Source organism: Peromyscus eremicus, chromosome 4 (genome assembly GCF_949786415.1).
Source record: "Peromyscus eremicus chromosome 4, PerEre_H2_v1, whole genome shotgun sequence".
NCBI lineage: Eukaryota > Metazoa > Chordata > Mammalia > Rodentia > Cricetidae > Peromyscus > Peromyscus eremicus.
Window position 1 is genome coordinate 137,434,750 of NC_081419.1, and position 27,643 is coordinate 137,462,392.

General features: G+C 40.9%; 1 protein-coding gene across 1 annotated transcript in view; it reads left to right on the top strand.

Annotated features, from left to right (window-relative positions):
• Positions 1-27,643, top strand: part of Stk4 (serine/threonine kinase 4) — a 94,832-nt gene that overhangs the window by 47,363 nt on the left and 19,826 nt on the right. Inside the window, exon 10 of the mRNA XM_059261872.1 lies at positions 6,341-6,498. Within this exon, the coding sequence (XP_059117855.1) occupies positions 6,341-6,498 (158 nt within the window). The remainder of the gene's footprint in view (positions 1-6,340; positions 6,499-27,643) is intronic.

The window sequence follows — 27,643 nt, forward strand, 5'->3', positions numbered from 1 at the left end:
TTAACACTGGGATTCTACCTTGGTTTCTTTCCACTTATTGAGCTCATGAGTTTGGCTAGGCTGGCTAGCTAGTGAGCTGCAGGGATCTGCCTGTTCTCCTCCTCAATCTGGGATACAGATTGGTACTGATGCACCCATTGTTTTTTGTGGGTGCTGAGGACCTGAACTCATGTCTTCACGCTTTCGTGGTAAGCACTTTACCAACTGAGCCATCTCCCCAGCCTCAGTCTTCCAAGTTTTTATGGCTGGATACGTTTCCAGTATGTAGATACACCACATGCTTGCTCATCGGTTGGTGGACATTTGGATCATTTCTTTTGCTTTTATGTAACATTTTTCAAAGGGACATAGAGACAAGGCACAGGTGCACATCATTTCCCTCCTTTCCTGTGCGTTTCATTTTTCAAAGGAACATAGAGACAAGGCACAGGTGCACATCATTTCTCTCCTTTCCTGTGGGTTTAGACAGGTTGTCCATTCAGTTGATAAATGGGGCTTACAGAGAAGTAGGCCACCATAGTGTAGTAGCACATTTATTTCCTGTATTGGATAAAAGAATCAAAGCAAGCTATGGCTGTTTTCATGGTTTGGTCCAGTCCATTCTCCCTCTGGCTTCAGGTTTCCTGTATTATCATTCAGCTGAATGTGTTCATTTCCTGTGATACATCTGAAAAAATACTCTAGTTCAAATTGAAACAAAACGTCCCCTGAGCAGCTGAAGGCCTGGGAGCAGGAGAGGACAGGACAGCCTCGCCTTTAATCAGCTGGGAGCGATGCTCTTATGCTTTTCACCTCTGACAGGCTACTTCTCTGCATTTGATCATTGAGCTCAAGGTTGCTGAAAGAATGGGTCAAAGATAAGGTTCCTGGGCAAATTCCGTTCACTCACTCTTTCTGCACTTAACTTAATGGCGGTGCTAACCTGTCAAGAATCTTCATTTTGGGTTTAGAGAACTCATTATATGAGGTACAACTCACCAGGTTTAAAACCTGATGGCTGATGTTCACATCAGTTTTTGTTGTCATAGCTATAAAATCTCAGGCAAATGTCACATCTGTAAAACAGGAGTCACAATCCTTCAAAAGATCCTGCAAGGATTTAGTGAAAATCCAATCGTGCTAAGTGTGGCACTGGGCAGGTGTCTAGTATATACAAGCCTTCTTTGTTTGTACCTTCTGTGGTGGTCGGGAAGTAGGGATCAAAGTCACGTGAAAGCCTCAAACCCAGGTGTTTAGTAACAGTGTTGGTTGAATTGCACTTGGGTTCCTAAGGGAAAGCCTTGGTAGACTAAGGTGGTGTGCGAGTGAGCAGGGTAGGGAGGGAGAGACAGGATGGCTAAATCATTTAGCTTTTGCTGCATAACAAAGCACTTCAGCATTTAGTGGATTAAAATAGCAGCTATTTTATTGAAAGCATGATTCTTAGCGAAAGAATTATGGTTAGCAAAAATTTGCACTTGGATATTTCTTTTGGTCTGGTCTGTTTGGCTCAGACCTGTGGACGGCTGGGACACTAGCAGCTGGGCGCTTGTGTGAAGGCCTCAGCTAAGACAGCTGCTGGCTGGTGCCCCTCTGAGTGGTGTTTCTACTGGGAGGGAAGCTCACTGAAATTTATTAACACTGACTACAGAAGATTTTGAAAGGCTCTGCTGGCTATCTATAGTCAAGACCGGAAGTTTAAATCATGTACCTTCTGGGATAGGCATTATCTCTTAAAGTTAAAACAGAATCATGGTGAAATGTGTACAAAATCCCCAGGCTAGGAATTAGTCTGTTGGGCTATTTTCAAAATCATCTTTGGGGGCTACAGAAAGCTCAGTCAGTAGACTGCTCGCCTAGCATGCACAAGGCCCTGGGCTTGATTCTCAGACATACTACATCTCCAGATAATGTCCCTATCCCACCCCCCAAAAAAATAAAACCCCGAAATCATCTTTACCTCTTTGGTAATTTGGTATGTGTAAACTTTGACTGATTGTTTAGCTATAATTAAATTCTGAAGAAAAGTATGACTTTCATTCCCAGCTTATGTCTGAATATGTGATTAGATTATAAAGCACAGTTTTTTGTTTGGGGGGGGGGGTCTCTGAATTCTGAGTCGTGTCAGGGATGATCAGGTCCCTGGCTTTGGTAGCACATGATGAAAGCAAAGACATCGGTAGGATTTCTTGTTTGTGATGCTTCGTTGTTCAAAGGGACAAAGAGTGGTTGTTTGACTCTAAACATATTAGGATCTTTAAGGGGGTTGTGAAGGGCTGCTGTTGTCAAGTAAATAACTGAAATATGAGGAAGGCAAATGGTGCTACTTTTTCCTCTTTTTTTTGGGGGGGGGGTTTGAGACAGGGTTTCTCTATGTAGCTTTGTGCCTTTCCTGGAACTCACTTGGTAGCCCAGGCTGGCCTCGAACTCACAGAGATCCGCTTGGCTCTGCCTCCCGAGTGCTGGGATTAAAGGCGTGCGCCACCACCGCCCGGCTTACTTTTTCCTCTTAACAATGGTAGAACTAGACTTGTTATATTCTCCTAGGAGGTATTCTTTTGATTTTTTTTAATGGAATGATTTAGAATTAAGCCACAAAAATGTTTTTTGAGTCTCGTCCCTGACTTAAATTTTATGTATTTATTTTACACTATAATTAATTAACTAACTAACTAACTAACTAATTAATTAATTCTTTTGAGACAGAGTGTCACTGTAGCACAGTTTGGCCTGGAATTCACTGAGTAGCCCAGGCTATAATGTGGTCGTTTTGGTGTCCTCAAATTGATAGTGGTGGTTCTCTCCCAGGTACCTCTTAAATTAAATGCTCATTAGTTTTGAAAGAGTGAATTTTCAATTGGTTTGAGTAATCTTAGATTATTGCATTAGTAATTTATTAGACCTCAAGATATACATGGGCCGGGCGGTGGTAGAGCCCGCCTTTAATCCCTGCACTCAGGAGGCAGAGCCAGGTGGATCTCTGTGAGTTCGAGGCCAACCTGGTCTACAGAGCGAGATCCAGGACAGGCACCAAAGCTACACAGAGAAACCCTGTCTGGAAAAAACAAAACAAAAAAAGGTTTGAGGCTTAATAAAATACATAGGATTTAAAAATAGCCCAGTTGAGTAAGTATTTGAGCATCTATGAAAAATCACACCCCTATTAACATTTATAAAGTTACAAGGGACGTGCTACAGACACTTCAGCTAGATGGAATTTCCCAAGTTATTAAGGCCCCGGATTCTGTTTTTCTCAAAAAAGAGTGTGTGTTGGGGGTGTCAGTTTGGCGACATCAAACCGTTGCTGTTGGTTGCTTCTGAGAGGATCTCACACCAGTGTACACAAGCACACACACACCCGCACACCCACCCACAGATTCCATTTTGTGTTGGCCAGCCACTTCTGAGCATGAGGCCTGCCCTGGAGTGGTTGACAGAACCAGTGCCACTCCACTGCAGAAAACGGAGTTTTCTTTTCCCTGCACGACGTCTTATCCCACTCCTTGTCTGATCTGTGTTAATCACCATCTACTACAAGAGGAAACTTCTCTGATGAGGGTTGTGAGCTGCACTGGTCTATGGGTGTAGCTTAACAGTTGGGAGGGAGGCTCACTTCATGATTTTTCTTCCTTAGTCTGGAGCTTGCTATTGCCCTTAAGAAATCCTTCTTCTCAGTAGAGGAGGTCTTTTGCAAACTCAGATCTGCACTGGGAATGTTCACTGGTGTTGGGGTGCCATGGCTTTGGTGTCCTTGAATCAAAAAAGCTTGGCAAAATCTTTTTTAAAAAACCATGATCTCCTTTTAAAAGCTCTAGTTGAGATTCATCACTGCAGGCTGGCCGTGTGTCTTCTGGCTCAGGGTTTCTTACTTACTCAGCACAGTCCCCGACAGCAGTTGTATGTTGTAGAGTTGGTTCAGCTGTAGTGAGAGTGGCTGATTTCCCCCCCCCCCCACCACACACACACACTTCTCCCGGAGTGCATCTGTAGTTTCAAGTTGTCAGTTGAAGCGTTAAGAGGTGGTCCCTCATGTGGCTTTAAGTTAAGTTTCTCTTTTAAGTGAACCAAAGCATTTTTTTTTAAATCTTTGTGAGGAGCGGTTGGGTAGCTTTGTGTATGCTACCAATCTTTAGTCTGCTGTCTGCTCTCTTTTAAGGATCTTCTTGGATTTAAAAAACCATTTACATACTGGTTTCTTATCTCCCCAAATCCACACAATTTTTCTTTCTTTCTTTCTTTCTTTCTTTCTTTCTTTCTTTCTTTCTTTCTTCCTTCCTTCCTTCCTTCCTTCCTTCCTTCCTTCCTTCCTTTATTTCTTTTTTTGTTTTTTGCTTTGTTTTGTGGGTTTTTTGTTTGTTTGTTTTGTTTTTTTTTGAGACAGGGTTTCTCTGTGTAGCCCTGGTTGTCCTGGAATTCACTCTGTAGACAATACTGGCCTCACCTGCCTCTGCCTCCTGAGTGCTGGGATTAAAGGTGTGTACCACCACCACCTGGCTTCAATTCTTTGAAAAATAAGTTCTTTAAAACTTTTTATGGTATTTGTTGCAAACATTTTCTTCCCATAATTTGTCTTATAATGTGTGTGTCTTACACTATTTAGTAATTTTAAAATTTGTGCTGCTTCCTTCACACACATGAAGTAGCCTATTTTATATATAAATATTTTTTGTCACAGTTGGAAAGCCTTTCCCACAGTTAGGCTTTAAATGCCTTCTTACATTTTCCTCTAGAGTTTATAGTTTCTGTTTTTACAGTAATTGTTTATCATTTGGAAGTTTCTTGTTTTGGGTGTGAGATACATATCCAGTGTAATCCTTCCCCAGATAGCTGTGTAATAGTTTGGACTTTGTGGATTTCCTAGTCTGTTCAGCTGCCCAGTGAATTTAGGGTATTTTGTATTGTCACCATGTTCTGACTATGTCAGCTCAGCAGTCTCCAGGCTGGTTGACTAGGTTTTCTGACACTCCTTGTTCGTGTGTAGGATTAGGTGACAGATCAGTGTTGGGCTGTCTCAAAGCCAGTCCTTCCCCTTGAGTTCCCAGAGGAAGGCACTGAGCACAAAACATGGCTTCCTGTCTCCTCAGCAAATCCAGTGTTACATTTTTACAAGGTTTGTTTTATTGCAGTTCTTGTAGTACTTTGGTATTCAATAATAATGGAGCTTAACAACTAACAAAGCAAATGTAAGACGCACCTAGTATTTACATAGAACACATGAACCAGTACATCATCTTCTTGCGTGATTGGTGGGTCTTAGCAAATCCTGTATGGATTCCCCCCGTAAGAAGGGAGTAGCAACATAGTAAGCAGTGGGTAACCCCTAGCCGTGGGCAAACTTGGGATTGGTTGAAATGGTTGATGATGAGAAAGAAGACAAATGTCTGACGGTTTATTTAATATTTTGGTATTTTTTTCTTCTGTGTATATGATTTTACAGCGTTCAATTTATGCTATACATTTGCTATTATACCCCATATAAATCATTCATAAATAATATTTTAAAAGTTATTTGTGGGCCAGGCATGATGTTCTGTGCCTTTAATCTCAGCTCTTGAAAGGCAAAGGCTGGAGAATCTCAGAATTTGTGACCAGCCTAATCTATATAATGAATTCTAGGCCAACCAGGGCTATAACATGAGACCCTGCCTCAAATAAACAAACAAATAAATAAATAAATGACTACAAAGTGAGATCCTGCCTCAAATAAATAAACAAACAAACAGAAGAGAAAAGAAAAAGAAAGTTAAATAAGGTTGGGGTTATAGTTCAGTGGGAAAACACTTGCTGGTATGTACAAGGCTTTGTTTTTTGATCTTCAGCACCAGAAGAATCTTATGCAATATTTCACAAATGAAAGGATTGTCCTTAACTTGTATTTTATTTTTCAAGCATATTTGTCTTCTTTCAACTAGAAGTGAACTTATTAAGGAGCAGTCACCTCCCATCTGTCATCTTCTGTCTGCTATAATGCTTATAGAGAATAATGAGTACAATGGATACAAGTATTTTTGTTTGCTTCTCAAATATTTTTAGTTATTTGGTATAGGAAACCAATAATAAAGAGAACAACAATAATATAGTTATTATTGAGGCTTTCTCAGAATCATTGACAAACTCAAATCTTTCTGTTTAGAAATAAGGACTCTGGGAAAACATTTCCACATATTTCAGGGGACCTCAGAATCTGTTTATTTCCATAAGAAGTATTCCAAGTGAGGATTTGTGTGTTTTTCTTTAGCTTCTGTAAAGAGGTGTATATCCCATGGAAAGAATTGACCTGGAGACTGTATCCCATGTAGGCATCCTGACCACAACTGCATATCTGTGTTCCTTTTAACCTTTTGTTTTTCTTGGTTTTCAGGAAGAGATGAGACCATGCAGCCTGCAAAACCATCTTTCCTTGAATACTTTGAACAAAAAGAAAAGGAAAACCAGATCAACAGCTTTGGCAAGAGTGTATCCGGCTCTCTGAAAAATTCTTCAGATTGGAAAATACCACAGGATGGAGACTATGAGTTTGTGAGTAGTGCTGGAATCAAAAACGGTTATGTCTTCTGGGGAAGGGATTGGCAGTGCCACACATCCAGTCCAGTCATCTTGCTCACAGTGCCTGAGACTTGTGCATTTTCTTACAAAGTTCGAGCCTCCTGTAACTCTCCTTGGCAGCAGCTCCAGGGCCAAGGGCCTCACTAGTTTGAGACAATAATTTTACTGACATTTGAAAAGTTCTGGAATCCCTGACTGATGACTTTTTTTCCTTTAAAATTTCTTTATTCACTTAATATTTTCTGTTTTGTCCAGGTTGAAATGATAGTGATAAAAGAGATATTTCATAACCAAATGAAGAAGCAACTATAATAGTATATTTGGAATTGTGATATTTTACATAGGAGCTGCATTGGAGGGCATTTGACAGTATTTTGTAATGTCTTTTTTTTATTTTATTAATCATTCTTTTAATTTTAGACTGAGGATTGTTCTAAATCTTTTCAGAGTTTGTTATGTAAAACTGGGTATGTTTCCCTCCATTTGTTATAGAACATCTTCCTCCAACTGTAGACATTTATTAATGTTTGCAGGATTTAATGAGTAGAGGCAATAAAACATTTTGGGCAAAAAGTAAGCTAAGGAGCCCATATTTTATGACTATTTACAGAAAATGCTTTTTTCTGTTGGGACTCTTATCTTTATATTCTCAAGTTCTAAAGTGTGCTATTCAGCTGTGTCAGAATTCTGTTGGTCCTTATAAAAGAGTTTAGCTTGGGCGGTGGACTTGAGCTCTGAGAGACCTGTCTAGTCCTTTTTTCCACTGACTGCTGACTGACACAGAAGTGATGCCATCCTCCATGACTTAATCTGTGCCGTCGTAGAATGCTGTGGTTTCTATAACTCAGGGTAGAGGTCTTCTGAAGGCCTGAATGACTTACCTGGGTTTATTTGACTTAGACACTGGTCCTGTGCCAGAGCCCAGCTTTATTTGTTTTGTTTGTTTGTTTTGGTTTGTTTTTTTTTTTTTTTTTGGTAGTCTGTGTGCTCATTTACCAAGATGGTGGTTTTGAGTACCATCATGTTCTTGACACTATGATAGAGGCCTGTAGAAGTAAACAGGCAGGTGAAAGCCACCTCACGGAGATTTTATTCTAGAAGGAATATAATGAAACATTTGTGTGTCAGATGTGTCAGATGGCAGTGTTACAGAAAATGCAGACCAAAGGGGCTGTTGGGAAGAGAAGGGTGTGTGTGTGTGTGTGTGTGTGTGTGTGTGTGTGTGTGTGTGTGTGTGTGCCTTTTAAAAAGAGTACTGAGGGTAAAATAGAGTATAAGTAGGAGAATGAGGATATGAACTATGCGCATGTCCAGAGAGACCACTTTTCAGGCAGTGAGAATGGCCGACTCAAGTCCCTGAAGCAGAGACTTGGTTGCATTTGCAGAGCAGTGGAGAAATGGTGTGCACATGCAGTAACATCAAAGAGTGCTGCGTGGCAGTGGGATGAGGAGCTGGTTCTGCGTTTTCTGTGTGAGATTAAGACTTTAGCTTTTCCTCTTGAGAGCCATGGGGGAATCTTGGCTAGAGGCGTCCTGATCCACTTTATATTTTGAAACTTGTATTCTGGTCCCTCTGTGAACAGAGCAGGAGGAACATGGGTGCGGTGTTTTTTTTTAATCTCCTGTACAAAGGAGGCCACAAAGAGGGGCGCATCGGCTGCCATTTTTCTTCCAGGTCTTTGGCATCTATCTTCTTCTGAATTGATGTTGGATGCTTCTTGCAGTGCTCTGCTTGCTATCGTGAGGCAGAGTAGAATCACAAGCTTTGAACTGCCCCTTGCTCCTCACGTTGCCTGTGGAGTTGTCTTCAATGTATTTGTAAAGATTGATTTTCTTAGTTTAAGCAAGCCTGCTTGAATTTCAGTCAGAAGATCACATCATTGTTGCCATAAAGAGCGAGCCCTTAAATTTGTATGGTTTTTCATTTTTTAGATGCCATAGAAATAGTAATCTTGAGATTTCAGTCACCTGATGCTGTCACCATTCTTAGGTCAGTAGGTCTAGTGTATGGAGAGTTCCTTTATCTTTGCCCTGGTTTATCAAGCTGAGTCCTTAGCAAAGAGCTTGGTTTGACAGGCAGGCTGTTTCTACAGAGAGGTCCATTGGTTCTCAGAGAGTACTTTATTGGAGAAAGGTGGTGGCTAGAGGGGGTTGGACCCTATGAGTGAACAAGTTAACTAACATCTGTCTAGTCTGTACTTCACCCAGACTCTTCTAATCCAAAGACTGCAGCAGCAGCAGCAGCTCCGAGACTCTTCTGTGTGTCTGTTCAGTATTAAACAATTAAAACTTGCCAGGTAGTGATGGTGCACACTTTTAATCCCAGTACTCGGGAGGCAAAGGCAGGCAGATCTCTGTGATTTTGAGGCCAGCCTGGTCTACAGAGTGAGTTCCAGGACAGCCAGGGCTTTTACACAGAGAAACCCTGTCTCGGGAAAAAACAAAACAAAAAAACAAACTAAAACTCAGTTGCCAATGTTTAAAACTTGATTTTACATAAAATGCTGTATTTCCAGCTTGGCCCAGAAACTTGGAAGATCTGGCACAGTGGGTTATTACCACTGGATGATGGTTATTTGGGCTGCCCTGTTTGAGCATGGCTTCTCCAGTTCTCCACCTTACCTGGCCAGCCTCACTCTTTTCTACTGATAATCTGACCTGTCTCATACTTAGAGATATTCGCTGTTAGGACTTTTGTTCCAAATCCAAACTGAAATTTGAATTTATATATGAGTGAGCCAACCTGTTATGATATGAATTTCTGTTTTTTACCTTCAGAATGCCAGGAGAATTCATTAAAGTTACACATACACAGCACAGCATACATATGGAAGTCAGAGGACAATTTATGGGTATGAGTTCTCTCCATCCTCTATGTAGGTCCGCAAGTGCCTCTACCCACTGGACTTTTCATCTTGCCAGCCTGAAAATTCATCTTTTAAAACGAGTTTATTTTTAGTTTTGATTATTTGTTTATGTGTGGATCTGTGTGAGAGAATGTGCACAAGGACACATATACATAGTACAGTGCCTACAGAGGCCAGAACAGGGTACCGGATGCCCTGGAGTTGGAATTACAGGCAGTGTGAGCCACCTGATGTGGGTGCTGGGAAATGAACTCAGGTTGTCTGCAAGAGCAGTATATACTCTTAACTGCTAAGCTATTTCTCCAGTCCTCTGAGAATTCTTTTTTTTTTTTTTTCAGTTCTCTTTTAAGGGCATTTCATATTTGAGTGATGAGAGAAGATGGAATTAGGATGTATATAAATAAAACTAAAGATAAGTGAAAACTGCCTCTGATGCCTTGGTGTTAGAGCCATCACCACAATCCGAAAGCCAGGATTTGGAATGGTAGTCTAAAAGATGGCACTCAAGGTGCTCCCCATAAGCAGCTGTCACTGCCACCAGGAGATACTGAACTGGAATCTCTGAGGACAGCACCAGGTGGTGCTTCAGCCTGCCCTGCCGGTGACACTAACCTGTGAAGGTCTGACCTAAGAGATTCCTGGAGTGTAGTGTCACCTTTATACGAGTTTTTTTTTTTTTTTTTTTTTTCCTTAGTGGGTACCATAATTCAGAAATAGAGTGTGTTCATATTTTGTTAATAGTGTTTGATTTTTAAAATTTCTTTCTCTCTTTTGAGTCTGCTATACTTCAAAGAAGTACATGGAACATGGAGAATGTATTTCTGTAAATCTCTACATCGTAAAGGCATACTGCATTGAGGGAAGAATGCCTGGGCAATCTTAGCATGTTTAGGAGATGGGTATCTGTGAGGCTAACTAACATGTTTACCCTCAGCAGCTTCAGAGAGAGGCTTTCTGAGTCTAGACAAGCAATATTTAATTATGAAAATGATACCCTCTTTCCTCCTGAGAAGGAAATTGCTTTTTTGAAATGAACTTTTTGCCCAAAATAGGAAATAAGTTAATCAGAAGTGGCAGAATTTGATACTTAGAAAAAAAACTTCATATTTTCATCTGAAATTGAATACTTATCCCATTTCTAAAATTGAATTGTCTTATTTACCAAGGGGCAGGGAGCCTTTAGTGATTCCCTGTAGTGTTTAAGATATGTGGTTGGTGATTGAAGTAAAAAACAGTGCTCAGAAATGCAATGTTCTTTAAAACTGATACTTTATTAACTGATATTATATAAACAGATCACATTTTTTTAAAAAGAATATTCCTTTTATGAGGACTCACATTCTCATTTTGCTATTCCTAATGTCACAAAAAGCTTTAAATTTAAATCCAATTTGGTTCATGAATCTTCAAAGAAAATCAAAACCACCTGACATTATTTCAGTTTAAGATGACTTGCATGTCCACAGTGGATGCACAGAACAAAGCCAGTGTTCTTATGGAGTTCATAATGAGAGAAACAAAAATAAACTCAGTAAATTCAGTAAATAAAATCAGTTAAGGTACCACAGTGGCACATTTTATAAAATATGGTAAAGGGAAAACGTGCAGGAGTCCTTATATAGACAGAACATTCGGTTAAGACACATGAAGAAGAAGAAGCCATTGGAAGGAAAGGAAGCTCTACCCAGACCAAGCAGTACACAGACGTAGCTGGACTGTATAAGGAAGGAAAGAAGTCATAGTAGCTGAGCTGAGTGACAGTCGCATTAGTAATCATAAAAAATGTGACTACATTAAAAGTTCCCATTGTCTCTAAGTGTATATAAAAGATAAATCTAAGATACAGTGTTACCAAAAAGCTTAAAATAGAGAAATATAAAAGGATGCCCATGTAAACACTCAAAATCAGGTAGAAATTAGTTGTGCAGTGTGCATCTGTAGGCCTTGCTACTTGGGAGGCTAAGGTGAGGGGTCCAGCTTGGCCAACATAGCAAGACTACATCTCAAAAACAAACAACAGTAATGAAATGAAACAGAATTCAAGACAAAAGAGTGTTATATGGGAAGAAATCTACTTTGTATTGCAATAGGGTACAAATGAACTGTAGGAGATCAGAGTCATGAATCTATGTGAAGCATTTATCTGTTGATGGTGGATGGATAAATCTCACTATCCAATTACAATATACAGTAGAAATACAAAGAACAATGTGAAAACTGCAAGCGTAGTAATGACATAAATATTATTCTCTCAAAAATGGACACTTCAGGAGCTAGAGACATACCTCAGTCAACAAAGTGCTTGAGGACATGAACCTGATCCCTAGAACCACATTTATAAAAAATATCTAGGGGTTGTGATGTATGCTTGTAACCCAGCATTGGGGAGGTGGAGACAGACAGATCCCTGGGCTCACTGACCAGCCAGCCTAGCTTACATAGTCTGCTCCAGGTCAATGAATGAACGAATGACCCTGTCTCAAAAACAAACAACAACAAAACCAAACCACAGTGCCTGAACAAGAATGGAAGTATACACGGGTACAGGAGTGCATATGCACACACTCTGGATAAGGTGGTGCTGCAGCTCAGGGGTAGAATACACACTTAAGGTATTCAGAGACTCTGGGTTCAGGCTCCAGCACCCAGACTAACACAGCTCACAACATTTATAGTACAGGAAAACTTTTCAAATATTAAACTTTAAGAACAGACAATGTTCACAAAACTTGCCTGTCTTTTAAAGTGCTAAAAGAGAAATCTCATTCAGCATAGAAATCATACCATTTTTTGTCTATAATTCAATCGTTTAGCAATTAATAAGAAAGGGGCCAAAGCCACATTATCATACTTAAAAATGTAAAAATATATCCCTAAGTAATCATGGCTTTAAAGATAAAATCAGTACAGAGCTATAAACTGTTGAGAACTGAACTCTAAAAACTATAGAAAGTTCAGATTGCTGTGGTTTGGAACTGTATGTGAGGGGGCGCAGTAAAGAAACTATCAATATGACCACTTCATGGTATGGTTAGGATCTTTTTTATGAACAAGAGAAAAAATATCCAGAGGCATCTGGGAGAGTCCAGAGCAGAGAGAGAAAGCGGACTGGACACGGTCAGGGCTGTCTGTGAGAGAAGGAGAGTAGCCAGAGGCGGAGAGTAAGGGAGAATAGTGAGAGTACAGCAGGGAAAGCCTTGCCTTGTCTTTATAAAGAGTAAATGGGTATCGGGAGGAGGGAAGCCTGGGGAGCTAGTGTGGACTTTAAAATGTATACCAAGTACTTGTGAGTAGGGACAGAGGAAGCCTGAGGCCAGCGTGGACTTTGATGTGCAACCACAAGTATATGTCATCAATGGAGCCATATGTTCCTCTGCCAGATGTAAGGAAATGACTCCTTTTGGCAGATGGGAGCTGATTTCATAAGTTCCTGAGGAATGCTTACTTTTCTCTAAACACCAGAAATCCTTCTATAGTTCAGGTTGAGCTGGGCTTAGATTCAATTTGGGGCCTAGTTGGTGGGTCTGCCCTTTTTCAAGGGAGAACAGGGTACTCCTTGCCTGATAGGAACATGTTGAACACAGCAACAAAAAGTGGTACTCTGGAAGATGTGTAACTTTAGGATGCAAGAAAGACGGTAGCTAAAGCATTAAGTAGGGTAAATATAAGAGCAGAATTTAATGAAATGGAAAAAATACTGATCCATAAAACCAAGTTAGTTTGTGGGAGGGACTTGGCTTTGATTGAGTTTTAAACGATTATGTAGTTGTCCATCTTAACCATCCTCACTGCATGGCTTCTCTCTAGGCTTTCATAAAGTGTGTATAAAACCTGCTTTGGGCCTGGGGTGGGGCTTAGTGTTAGAGCACTTAGTGTAGTTTCAGCCTGTCTGGCTTGCACAGAGCTCTGGCTGGCCTCGGTCCCCGGCACCACATACAGAGTAATGGGAAGCTGCGACAGGAGGTGGAGTTCCAGTTGGAGGCTAGCCTGGACTACACGGCAAGCCTCTCTTAGAAACTTAGGAAATGTGGTGGGTGGTTAGCCCAGAAGAGAGCAGGAACCTCAGCAAGAATCCTAGGGAAGGTGCCAAGAGGTCTCACTTGAAGAGTTTTTCCTTTTTTTGTGTTAAATTAAAAATTTAATTTTACATGTATGGATGTTTTAACTACATGTATGTCTTAAGCACCACATGTGTGCCCGAAGAGGTCAGAAGAGGGTGTGAGATCCTCTGAAACTGTAGTTGCTCACTGTTGTGAGCCACCATGTGCATTCTGGGAATTGAACCTGGGTCCTGTGGAAGAGCAGTCAGTGCTCTTAACCACTGAGCCATCTCCCCAGCCCCTTCTTGGTTTCTTTCGACAAGGTCTGGCTTGTTGTATAGCCCTGGCTGACCTTCAGCTCACAATCCTTCTGCTTTAGCTTGCCACATGCTAGGATTATAGACATGCAGCACCGTATCTAGCTGGAAGAACATTTGGAAGATGATTGGGCATTCTCTAGCTAGAGGAAGAGGGAAAAGGTCTGAACTGAGAGCTCAGGGTAGTGTGGACCTTCCACAGTACTGTCTGGAGTGTGGGGTGAAGCCATTAGTGCCCAGTGTGCTGTGTCCTCCCCCTCAAAATTGGTAGTTGTCTTGGATTTTTTCTGGGTGTTTTGGAGAAATTAAAAATAGACTCCTAAGGCAGCACAAGGATAATTAGCTCTCTGAAACCAGGTGATAATTGGTCCACCAGGATGTTTAAAACCACTAACTGTTAATTCAAAATTAATTTTATAAATGTACCAGAACCTGAATATTGATTGTTCAGATTCCCTGGATAATTATAAGCCCGTAAGTTGGCTTTTTGTAGGAGGGAAGGATAAATTTTAGCACTGAGTTTCCCCCAAGAGGCTAGCAAGGATTTCTTGAACTTTATCTTAACCGTTTTTTATCTAGATCAGGGCTCCAAACCTGACTGTAAGTTGAGATTTCTTTGGGATTTTATAAAGAGGCTTTACTAGATTATCACAACATGATCACTCACTCATTCTTCATTAAGTTTCACATTTTGCTTTTAACTATCTATACTCCTTAGAAATTAGAAACTGGCTGGGAGGTGAGGCTTACCATTGTCTCATTGGCATCGCTGACTTTGTGGCAGGGGTGCTTTGGGTATTCATGTTCAGTACTTCCAAGGGCACATTGTCATGTTCTCTGGGAACCCAGATACCTACAATTTAAGCCTTTACCAGCTATCTATGGAGACAAAGTACATTCTAAAGCGTTGTGTTTGAGCTTATTTTCCATCTACTTCCAAATGAATTTTAAATGTTAGCTCATTTTCTTAAACACGCCAGGCTCCATGGTAAGGTGAAGTCTAGTGAGCACTGTCATCCTGTAGCCACAGCAGTCAGTTCATTCACGTTGAAGCCCCTGTCTCTCCCATTCTCCACCCACACCCGTGGTTTGTTTTCAAGTAAGTCAAAGGCAGGTGTGTATTGTATTATTTTAAAATATTTTATATATGTGTGTATGCATCTATAAATACAAGCATATAAAATCTTTATATATAAAGATTCAAAGACTCCTTTAAATATAATAACTCAGTGTACCTTTAAAAATTAAAAATATTTAATGTCACGAAGTACTTGTTACTGTTTAGTTTTCTTCAATCATACCTTCCAAAGTTTGCTTTAGAATTCTAACAAGATTCTTCTTTTTATTTAACTTTATTTTATGTACATTGGCATGAGGGATCCCTGGAACTGGAGTTACAGACAGTGGTGAGCCACCATGTGGGTTCTGGGAATTGAACCCAGGTCCTCTGGAAGATCAGCCAGTGCTCTTAACCATTGAGCCACCTCTCCAACCCTCAACAAGATTGTTATGTAACAATTGGTTTCTGTATTAATCAGTGTTCTCTAAAGGAATAGATCTGATAGAATGAGCGTGTGTATGTGTGTGTGTGTGTGTGTACATATATACATACACATATACATATACACATATGTATATACATATATGGAATTAACTAAAACCAGGCAGTTGTGAGGGATTTTCCTTTTTTGGATTTTATACGTGTGTGTGTGTGTGTGTGTGTGTGTGTGTGTGTGTGTGTGTATAATAGTTTACACATACATACATTCTTTTTTTTAAAGATTTATTTATTTATTATGTATACAGTGTTTGCCTGCGTGTATGCCTGCAAGCCAGAAGAGGGCACCAGATCTTATTATAGATGGTTGTGAGCTACCATGTGGTTGCTGGGAATTGAACTCAGGACCTTTGGAAGAGCAGCCAGTGCTCTTAACTGCTGAGCCATCTCTCCAGCCCACATTCTTTTTTTTTTTTTTTTTTTTTTTTTTTTTTAAATTAAGGTAGCTTATAGGCAGTGGTCTGAGTAGTCCAACAATGGTTGTCTCCTGATAGAGAAAGGCCAGGGATCTGGTAGCTGAATTCCTCAGCAGTCATAATCTGGTGCTGGAGTCCCAGGGAAGTTCTAGAGAGCCACTGGTTTTCAGTCTATGCTGGAATCTTGAAAAAGTAGATTAAACACCTGTGAAGGGATGGCTCAGCAACAGGATAGATGGACTTTTGAGCCAGAGTGAGGGCAAGCAGCAATAAACAAAAGCTTCCTTCTTCCATGTCCTGTTATGTGGGCTGCCACCAGAAGGTATACTCTCCGCCTCAAATAATCCAACCAAGGAGAACCCCTCCTAGGTGTACCCAGTGGTGTGGGTTTAGTCAATTCCAGATGTAATCAGGTTGACAACTAAGATCGGCCATCATAGTTGCTGCCTCTTACAACACTTAATTCACAGCCCTTCATTCCCACATACTTTGTAATACTGTTGGGATAACCAGTGATTGTTCCTTCCAGTTGACCAGATTGCTGGGTATTGCTGATTACCTCTAAGTGATCTTTTTAGTTTGTTCTAAATTTCTTGTATGTGGGTAGTTCGATGTATAGCAGGAGTTCTCAGGACCCCTTCCTGCTTCTCAGAATTATTAAGGTCCTCAAAGAGCTTTTATTTGTGTGGATTTTATCTGTTGATACTTGACAGAATTAGAAACTAAAACGGATAAAAATAAAACTTCAGTTTTAGCACCCTTGCTTAGCATGAGCAAGGCCCTTAGTTTGAAGTATCCCTTCCTCTGGGGGGGGAGGGAGAAAACCCCAATGTTAAGAATCTCTTCTTATTCTAAAGTATAATAAAATAATTTTTTGATTCATTTAAGTTAGCAGTAAGCTATTATGTATTAATATAAATATTTTTATTAAAAATAATATTCCATTTATAACAAAAATGAGTAACAGTGACAGTGTGAACATGTTTTCAAATCTATGTGAATGGGAGACAGCTAGAATATTATATATAATATTAATATATTATATATTATATAATATATATATTATATATATTATATATTTGCTTTCAGTCTGTCATACATTGTTTTGTGTGGAGAATGGCCGAACAAAGATGTATCACTGGAAAAGAGAAATGCATCTTAATAGCTTGTTCAGATAACTGTAGATAGTTTTCTTCAACCTTGTATGGGGGATAGTTATACTTTTGGAAAAGATTTTATTTTTAGTTACGTGTGTGTGTGTGTGTGTGTGTGTGTGTGTGTGTATGTGTGTGTGTGTTGTGTGAGGGTATGTGGTTGTGAGAGGAGATATCTACAGAGGTCAAGAGAGGTCATTCGATCTTTTGGAGCTGGAATTACAGGTGGTTGTGAGCTGCTTGTCTCAGGTGCTGTTGGCACTTGAACTTGGGTCCTCTGAAAGACCTGCAAGTGCTCTTCACTGCAGAGCCAGCCCTGCAGCCCCAGTAGTGGTGGTTCCCTAACGGTTAGTGATGGAGACTCTCAGGCCATCAGTGGGCTGCTCGTGTTCCAGTACTGCACATAGGAATCCATTGATTCATCCTGTGTTTGAATAGAAGGTTTACTTGCACGTGGTTTTGTAACCCCATGGCTTAGTCATCTGGAAAACATTGCCTCGGTGAGTTACAGAGATCTGCCAGAGTGCTGGCATTTCATTATACAACATAAGAAGATTATGTTCCTTGACATTATAACCAGTCTCATCAACCGAGTGTCTATGTAGGGGAAGCTGTCAAACTTACCATGGCCGTCAGGTTTTCTGAAGTTCTAATTTTTGTTTGAAAGTTGGAATTTTATCATTGGCAGCAAACACTGTCAGCTGTTTTAAATGCCAGATTCACTTTTTCATTTTTAAAGGAAATGTCTGCCAGATACCCAAGTCTACATAACCACAGTTTGTTAATGTTTCTTTCAAGTGAAATTGATGTTCCATGGAAAAAGCAGCTGGTTGGGCTCAAAGCTCGATTGCACAAGTGCTTTGCTTAAGACAACCATCGATTTCAGTTAAAAAAGTGCTTTGTGTGAACCTCCCATTTCATCATGGGCACCATTTTAAAAAGCTGTAATAAAATTAGTACTTTTACTACTGCACCTGAGAGCATCCTAAAGGAATGGGCTTAAGTTTTTTATTATTTTATTTTATTTTATTTTTTTATTATGTTATTTTTTAACTGTAGTTTGTACCTGTGGAGAATACAGTCACTGCTAATGCTTGCTTGGTCCTGCTTCTTGGCCTAAATGCCATCTCACTCAAGGATCAAGGTAGTGATGTTTGACCCCTTCTCCATTTATCACGTGAAGGTCCTCTATCAGCATTTCATTAGTGATGTAGATACTCCCAGCTACAATCGATGTACAAAAGACAGAATTTATATTAGACCTCCCCCTTTATTTGCCATTTTTCAAAATAACTATTTGATTACCTACCATTCTACAAAGATGACCAGTGATTTTAAAAGGGCTAATTTTTTTTTTTTTGCTTTAAAAATTAATTTTTGGTTAGTATACAGGGAAATGCATTCTATTGTGACATTTTCTTTCTAAATTTACATTTATGTGTGTGTATGTATGTATATATGTATGTCTCTCCCTCTCCCTCCCTTTGCCCCCTCTGGTTTTTTGAGACAGGGTTTCTCTAGGTAGCAGTCCTGGCTGTCCTGGAACTCACTTTATAGACCAGGCTGGCCTCAAACTCACAGAGATCTGCCTGCTTCTGCCTCTCAAGAAGCCCTGTCTCTTAAAGGGAAAGTAGAAGGAAAGGGTGGGGAAAGGGAAGGAAAAGACAGGAGGTTGTGTAGATTATATCTGAGTTACTACACAGTAAAGACAAAAGTTCTTCCTGGTTGGGGGATGTGCAGGCGATTAATTGAGGCCCTTGTGTATGCTGCAGACATACTCTGCCACTGAGCAACACACCCAACGCCAGACAGTTGCTTTTTGAACACTGGCAGAATTGTATGTGTGACTGATTTGAAGTAGTTCCCATCTGAGACTTGGGGCTGAGTATGATGTATTTCTAAGAGCCACCGTTTCTCCTTCCTAGTGTGATGGAGGAAGGCACACACATTTGCTGATCCTTGCTTCTCTTCTGTAGAACTACTAGTAAAAATTTAAAGTCTTCTGTGATAGTCATCTGCAGTAGTCAGGAAGAATGATGGTCCTCTCAGCCATCAGCTACATTGAAAAAAATACTAACAAATTACAGTTACCCAGACTTGAATATCAGCAGACATTTTCTAAAAATTAATTCCCACTGAGAATCAAAAGACCTTCCTTAAAACTTGGGCTTTAAATCTTTAAAGAGACTTTAAATCATTATAAAGATTTAACTTTTTAAATTTTATTTTTATTAGTTTCTGTGTATGAGTGTTTTGCCTGCATGTTTATCCATTCATCATGTGTATGCTTGATGTCTACGGAGACCAGAAGTGGGTGTCGGATTCCCCTGAACTGGAGTTACAGATGGTTGTGAGTTGCCACATTGGTGTTAGAATTCAAACCTGGGTCTTCTGGAAGAACAGCCAGTAGTCTTAACCGCTGAGCCATCTCTGCAGCCCTTCAATTTAATTTTTTTTAAAGATGGTGTGATAACATATACCTGTTGAGAGAAGAGGATTCAGAGTTCAAGGCCATCCTGGGCCTCAGTGAGTTTGAGGAAAGCCTGGGCCACATAGTGATATCCTATCTCGAAACAACACCAACAGCATGGTATTGGCATAAAAACACCAATGTAGACTGTGGAACAGAATGGAAAATCTAGAAATAAATTTACACAGCTCCAACCATCTAATCCTTAACAAAAGTGAAAGAGACAGCCTCTTCAACAGCCTCTTCCCTAAACTAGAAAACCATAAAGAAAGAAGCTAGGAGCTGGGGAGCTGGTTTCACGGTCAAGGCCTTGCTGCACAAGCATGGAGACCTGGAGTTCAGATCCTGTGTAAGTCAGGTGTGGTAGCGTGCACCTCTAACCTCAAGTTGGAGGAAGTGGAGAAAGGAGTCCTTTTGGGGCTTCCCAGTCAGCTAGTATTGCTTGAGAGGTGAGCTCCAGGTTCAATGAGAGACTCTACCTCAAAAATTAAAGAGGGCACTGAATAAGGGGGCTCATCCATGGGAAAGGCTAATTCTCCTCCCAGTAGCCATTAGTGGCCTTAAGTTCTTTGTCTTGTTCACCAAGATGCAGGTTTTTTCTTACTTTTCCTTGGCATGTCAGAAATACCTTATCCAAACTTGGCAGCTTTACATCACACATCTTTTCTCATGTGGGCTCTTGATAGTTCAGTCTTGCCAGAGGTCCAGGTTTCTGGGAAATGAGATGTTGAGAAGACTAAAGGAGAGATTTAGGCCAGTTTTCCCACTTCTGTCCAAAGAGTCTATTAGACTCTTCGAGCAGAGATGGAGGCAGGAGGGTAGTGCTCAAGGCTGGCCCAGCTCTAAATGAAGTATTTGCTCATGTTACCAGGGCCTCTGAAAGAAGGCAGTCACTTCGCGGGGTCGAGGGGAACTCATTTCAACATCAAGATGTCCCCTGTGAGGCAGCGTCCCTGCCCCAGTATGACCACTGTGCTTCCAATTCTTGATGCTCCTCCACTCCAACCCCGTGTGCAGTTACCAGCCTGTCTACAGCAGCAGCGGTTAATCCACTGATAACTCTGGGATGAAGGCGGATCTGTTTTCCATGCTTCCTTTCAGTGTTAGAGTTGATTACTGAGATTTCAAGATGGCAGGGTGGGGGAAAAGTGGTATTGGGTGAGTCAAGGAGGAAAGAGCTCACTGATGGACCTTTGTTTTGTCATGCAAAAGAAGGCACAACCAGCAGTATTGGTGGTTCCGCACAGCCAAGTCTGAGGGCTTCTGACTGACAAATATTAGCTCAACATTTATAAAAAGAGTCTATAAAATTACAGTTGGGCCTCTGCATGGAAGAGATTATGTCTATATATACCAGAGTGACTGCTCTTCTGATTAATATGACATCAAGCTGATCAAGGTCACTAGATCTAGTTGGGCTTCTGGTATCAAGTCCTGACTTGATTGTGTGATGAGTAGCTTTAGCCTGGTGTCTCTAAGTGGAAAGGATGCTATCTAGAGCCCAGCGGGGAAACTCTGCTGCTGTTGAGTCTATAGGGCAATGTATCCGATGTAACAGGCACTTTGTAAATGCCAGCCTCCCGTTTCTGTTTTCTTCGCCTTTCTCTTCCATGGAGTAAGCCTTGCTTACTTAAATCTTTTCCTCCGCGATTTGCCTTGACTCCCTTATGAAAGTAGAGATGCATTCCCAAGGAACACTTGCTCCCAAATGGGCTAATTTACAAAACAGAGGAATTAAAACTCGGCCAGTGGGGAAAACCCAAGTTGTGCTGGGTATCCTTTTTAGATGATCTCATCCCAGCCCTCCCCCTCTCTCCACCCCTCCCTCCTTTTGTCCCTCTTACATATTATTCCATGTAGTTTTCTTTTCCACTTCCCCCCATTTCGTGAACTGTTGGTGTTTAGGATGTTTCTTACATCCCAAAGCTCTGGCACTTCCCTTGTAACAGCACACTGTGGCCAGCAGATGCCACCCTTTTGCTTCTTGTGTGCTGTCTGCTGTGTGTAGTGTTGTGGCAGAGGCCGTCAGCTGTGCATAGTGCATGACAAAATTAGTTTACCAGTCTTGAATTTGACTTTGTATAAAGTAACATTCCTTGAGCATGAGGACCTCATCATACAGACCAGTAGACCCAACATCAGATTGCCTGAGAAGAGAGATCAGTAACCTTCACCTTAGCTGGGACCTCAGTTGACTGTCTCTCCTCTTTGAACTTGAGATTTGTGGTTTGCAAAAATCAAGCATGACACCACCTGTCCTGATTTTTTTCTTTTGTGTTGGAGAAAGAATAAAAGGAAATGTAGATTGGATTTATGAGCCAAATTTAAGATCCATGGTAAAGTTCTGTTAGCATAGAATTTTAAGGCTGTTTATGTTTGAGTTGTATATTATTTTATTTCTATTTCACATTTTATCATTGTAAAAAATATTTTTAGCTCTTTGAATGATGAGAGGTAATCCAGGGACAACAGAAGATCAAGCATTGGTAAACCACACATGGGGCATGCCCGGTGATTGTAACATTACCATCATGTAATACAAAGTCTAATGCGGTTCAGGTACAGTCATATTCTTATTTAATGATACAGTGGCTTTTTTTTTTTTAGAGAATGATATGAGGTTTCATAATAGTTTGAGAAATGGAAGCCTAGAGACCTTTTAATTTATTTTTAAAAGATTTTTTATTTTTATTTTTATGTGCATTGGTGTTTGACCTGCATGTGTGTCTGTGTGAGCACGTTGGATCCTCTGGAACTGGAGTTGCAGACAATTGTGAGCTGCCGTGAGGTTGTTGGGAATTGAACCCAGGTCCTCTGGAAGGGCATCCAGTGCTCTTAACCACTGAGCCATCTCTCCAGCCCCCAGAGACCGTTTTATAAACAAGCCAGTTTCCTTACTTCATGCCAGAATCAGGTCTGGAACTCACCACCCCCAGGTCATTTCCTGGTTCTGTTAAATCTTGGATGCTTCCTTTTACTGGACAGCCAAGGCTGTGAGCCCATATTAGGTACGTAGTTTGTGTTACAAGCCAGAAAAAGAGAATCATTTCTCACATGTAATGGGAATGACGTCAATGGGGAGGATGACAGCAGAGGGCCGTCTGTCCTTGACTCCGTGTGCTTTCATACTTACTCAGAATACAGAGTAGACAAACTTCATTTTGTTGTTCATCTAGGTAAGTAATGCCCCAAGTTAAAGCAATCTTTTTTCACTCTATATTACTTACTTTATAACTGTGGGCTTTACAGTAATATATTGTCAGGAAATGTCACTAAAAAGACATTGTTATTTTAGGCATCCTTTTGGCTTTGACCAAATGTAACCTCTGTCAGAACAAAGATGCCTACTGTAGAGGAGATTTTGATGGCTTTTCTGACGGTATCCTTCAGATAACGTGCCTCTTAGTCTCACTCAGGAATTTGCTCCTGAGTTTTTCTTTGATGCTCTCATCTCCAGTCTGATAGTATGAGCTTTGTGCTGATTTCCCTCCCTTCATGCCCCACATCAGTAATAGATACTGAATATTTTTAACAGTCTGTAGACGGGTTGAGTATTGTCTGATTTTCTGCTTTGACTGCTGGGATACTTGCTGCCTTAAGACTAGGTTGTAGGGGCTGGAGAGGTGGCTCAGGGATTAAGAGCACTGGCTGCTCTTCCAAAAGACCCGGGTTCAATTCCCCAACAACCACATGATAGCTCACAAACATCTATAATTCCAGTTCCAGGGGCTTTGACACCCTCTTCTAGGAGGCAAATATGTGGTGTGCAGACAAAATACCCCCACACATAAAATAAACATAAGAAGACTAGGTTGTAGAGTTTGGGATAAAAACAGCAATCATCAAAGTGCATATTGTATGTATGCCCCATAAACATTTTGTCCCATTCATTTCTCACACTATCTTTTTCAGATAGATCTTATTCCCACTCATTTGTCAACAAGGCTTGGAAACACTAGGTAATGTGCGTGGCCCATACAAGAGCACGTGATTAGTAAGTGATGAGTTTAGGCTTTCAGCTTCCTGATGTGGAGCCCTTATTATCCTTCAGATAACATACTTTTCTGCCTGGGAAACGTACACGTATGCTGCTGCTGAACCTTTGTTGAATTCAGGTGCTCTGTATTTCTTTCTCTACTGCGCCCAACATTTGGCAAATAGCCACAGTACATGAGTGTTCAGAATGTCTTATTTAATTCTGTTATTTCAGCCCATTTATGCATTCTTTGCAGAACCATATATTTATTTGAGATTTTCATTTTGTAATAACTTTTCACCTGTGTTTATAAGACCATGTTAATTAGAGTAATAAATATGACAGGTGTGGAACATAGGGGTTTTTTTGTTTTATTATCTTTCATTTTTGGTTTTTCTCTTTTGGTAAACCCTTAGTAGAGCACGTTGATCAAAGTTGGATGGAGTACATCAAGCATTTAGAAAGTGCCCAGTATTCTACTCTATTATTAATGTGCGTTTGTTTTTACACTCAGGCTTACATATAGAGAGCAGTGGGTTAGGGCTCAGGCAGGAGTCAGGTCTTCCAGTGGCCAGCTTTGCGTCCTTGTCAGCCCCTTACCTTTCTAGTTTTAAAGTTCTTCACTCTCAGATTCTCTTGCTCCTTGCTCATCTTTAAAATGGAGCTGCTGTATTTTCCATAGCAGCCGTATGAGCTGGAAAGAACTAGAGATGGCATGTGTTTCTTCCTGTGATGCCTTGGGCATTGGAAGATGAAAGTGAACACCAGCGTCAGGGTTGCTGAGCAAGAGCAGTCCTCTCATGAGGTCTGTAACTGGCCAGATGCTTAACATGGAATGAGCGTCCTGACTGCATTTGCCTCGGGCTTATTGACAATATTAAATTAAAAAATGCTTTTAAAGTATTTAGCACAGTGAGCATTTAGTAAATTTCATGTACATACTTAATATCTAAGGTGGGAAAGATGAATGAACCAGCAAAAAGGGTTTAAAAGAAGAGTTAGATCAGGTGAGCTGCCCCAAAGGAAGGTGGAAGGAAGCTCTGACACTCCTTTCCCATTTTGTTGGGAGCCTTGTGGTAGTTTAGACTTGCCTTGGAACACTTATCCAGTACTTCACATAGCTGAGCCTGGCAACCATGTTCCTGGGGCTTAAGTATCAATCATGTTGATTGACACCGGCAATCTGGTTGTTTTTTTCTGACCAGCATGCTTCCCTGCTGTGCTAACCCCTGAAAGCTGTGAGACCTGGACAGTTCTCACATTGACACCCTTTTCAAAGCAGTTTTAATCCTGGTGGCACAGTAAGAAGGGGCATGGTGGGTGGGGCAGGACAGAGACACAGAGCCGCCCTGTTTGTGTCTAAGCTCTTGCACAGCCTGGGATCCAGAGGTGGCCATTACTGAGAAAGAGCAGACTAGTGCCCTCTTCCAGACTCACCACGCTCTCTCTCCCATTTGCTCTTTATTTAGAAAAGTCGTGGCAAAAACTATTCTAGGATTTTATAGCCTTCACACATGGCTGTGTGTAGTTTGAGTTTAAAATATCTTATGGGAGTGGTGTTTAAAATGAGTACAGTGGAGAATTTTGCTACCCCTCCCAAGTGCTCTTCCCAGATGCGGGCAGCGAGCAAAAGGCTGTTTTCACACATTGTGGAGAAATGTTCCATTCCAGATCCAGTGAAGATTTTCCACTTTTAGAAGAGCTGCTGAGGCTGTAATTACAAACTACAGCCATTCTAGGATTAATTTAAAATAGTTTCTGGGATGAATTAAGATCTTGCAGTAAAATATACATATACAATCTGTCACATTATCAGTGGCAGCCTTCCTTGAGGCAGCCTGGTTAATGAGAAAATCAGGTGCCCAGAAGTTTATTGCTGAAGGAATGTTTAACAAGGGAACCATGTGTTTAGATGAGGTAGCTCTTGGGTTCATGGTATTTGGTCAATGTGTGAGTTTTATATTGAGTTATGTGGAAGCTACGTGAGACACAGGAGTTTACCCTTTTCCAGTCTCGATACTCTCTTCTTGGCTCATAGGGTTTTTTTGTTTTGTTTTGTTTTGTTTTGTATGGAAAAATTAAAATCAGACAGGATAGCCTGGCCTACTCCCCATTCCCTGACTTCTGGCTTTCTGGTCCAGTCCTAGGGATTTGTGATACCATATCAGTGGCCTCCTGTGGGCACTCAGATGTGACAGGATAGATAGATGAGCATTCAGCATCCAGAATAAAGGATCCTCAAAGGCTGGTACAGAACAGGCAGCAGTCTTGGCCCAGGGCTTTGGATGACACATCTCACTCAGGTGTGTGGGACTTGGGAAGGGAGAGCTGGTTTGGCCTGTGGCACATGTGATGTGTGTAACTTGGGTTACTAAAATAAGCTCTGGTACACCACAGGCACACTTCCTATATGTCTTTTATACCTGAGTGTTGAACAGAATGCTGAAAACATTCGTGTTTCTGACCCATGATTTAATGAAGCTCCAAGTTAGGAAAATGTTGGGTGGCTTCTAGATTTTTAATATTTATTTATTAATTCTCTCATGCCATACATCCTGGCCACAGTTTCCCCTCCTTCCACGTGCTTCCAGTTCTCCCTCGCACTACATCCCTTCTCCTTCAGATTCACTTCTCCATTTCCCTTCAGAAAAGAGCAGGCCTCCCAGAGATATCAACCAAGCACAATAAGGTACAGTAAGACGAGGCACAAACCCTATGTCAGAGCTGGGCAAGGTAACCCAGTTGGAGGAAAAGGGTCTTAAGTGCAGGCAAAAGCGTCAGAATCATCCCTACTCCCGCTGTTAGGAGTCCCACAAAAACACCAAGCTACACAGCCATGGTGTGTGCAGAGGACCTAGTGTAAGGATCCTGCTCTTCTTACTCTTCCAGTTTTAGTGCTTTACATCATCAGCAGGTGACTGAGTCCCCGCCTTAAAAAGCCATACACGGACCCCCACGCACTCTCTCTGCGCCTCTCTTTCTGTTTCCCCTCCGCCAGGCCTGGCTTCTCCGTCCTGTCCCCTCTTCTCTCTAATAAAGCCCATTCTAACTCTGGTAGCCATGTCGTGACTCTTCCGCCGCTGCCGACCACCAGCGCTGTTTAGCCTTTTACCTAGCCCAGACCCATGCAGGCTTCATGATTGTGGCTTCAGTCTCTGAGCTCCTGTGAGCTCTGCTTAGTTGATTCTGTGGGCTCTTTTCTCCTGGTTCCTCAACCCCTCTGGCTCCTACAATTCTTCCTCCCCTTCTTCTGCCGGTTTCCCTGAACTTTAATATTAGTAAATATTGTTTTAAGGAACCCCATTGCATATTATGCCCTTAGTATTAACTCCTGCAGGTGGAATTATTGAGTCAAAATATAAACTAGAAATTGTGATGGTTTATTTCCCATGTTATTTTCGTGAGGGAATTGACAGTTTGTTACTTAACCTAATTTTCTCTGAAATTCTAATTTTTCTTACTGATTTTTAAAAAGATTTGTATATCAAATAAGATACAAACCCTGTAGCATATGTGATAAAGATTCTGTCTCAGGTTTTTTTTTTTTTTTGTATGTGTATGTGTGTGTGTTATGCATGTGTGTGTATAGGAGGGCAAAACTAACAGTTTGTGTGTGTATGTGTGTGTGTTTTAAGTTTGTGTGTATGTGTGTGTGTTTTTTGCATGTGTGTATTTGGGAGGGCAAAGCTAACAAAGTTATGTTTGTGTGTGTGTGTGTGTGTGTGTGTTATGCATGTGTGTGTATAGGAGGGCAAAGCTAACAAAGTTTTGTTTGTGTGTGTGTTATGCATGTGTGTGTATAGGAGGGCAAAGCTAAAAAGTTTTGTGTGTGTGTTTGTGTGTTATGCATGTGTGTGTATAGGAGGGCAAAGCTAACAAAGTTGTATGTGTGTGTGTGTATGTGTGTTACCCATGTGTATATACAGGAGGGCAAAGCTAACAAAGTTATGTTGGCTTCCTTGATGGCTCACTACTCTGTTGAGGAAGGATCTCCTGCTGAACTCATAGCTTGCCAGTTTACCCCGGTGATGCACTGTCTGTGTCTCTTGAGTGCTTGATTGTATAGGTAACAGCCATACCTGCCCAATTTTCTTGTGAATTCTGGAGATCTGCACTGTGGTCCCCATGCTGTATGGTAACTGCTTTATCCACTGAACTAGCTTTTCAACCCTCTTTACAGTTTTAAAAACTTTATTTCATCTTACTTAGAAAATATTTTCATATTCTAAGACTATAAAAATATTAACTGCTGCTTTGTTTTAGTTTTTCTAAATATGTAATCTGTTTGGAATTTGTCTTGGTGTAAAGAGTAAGGTAGCC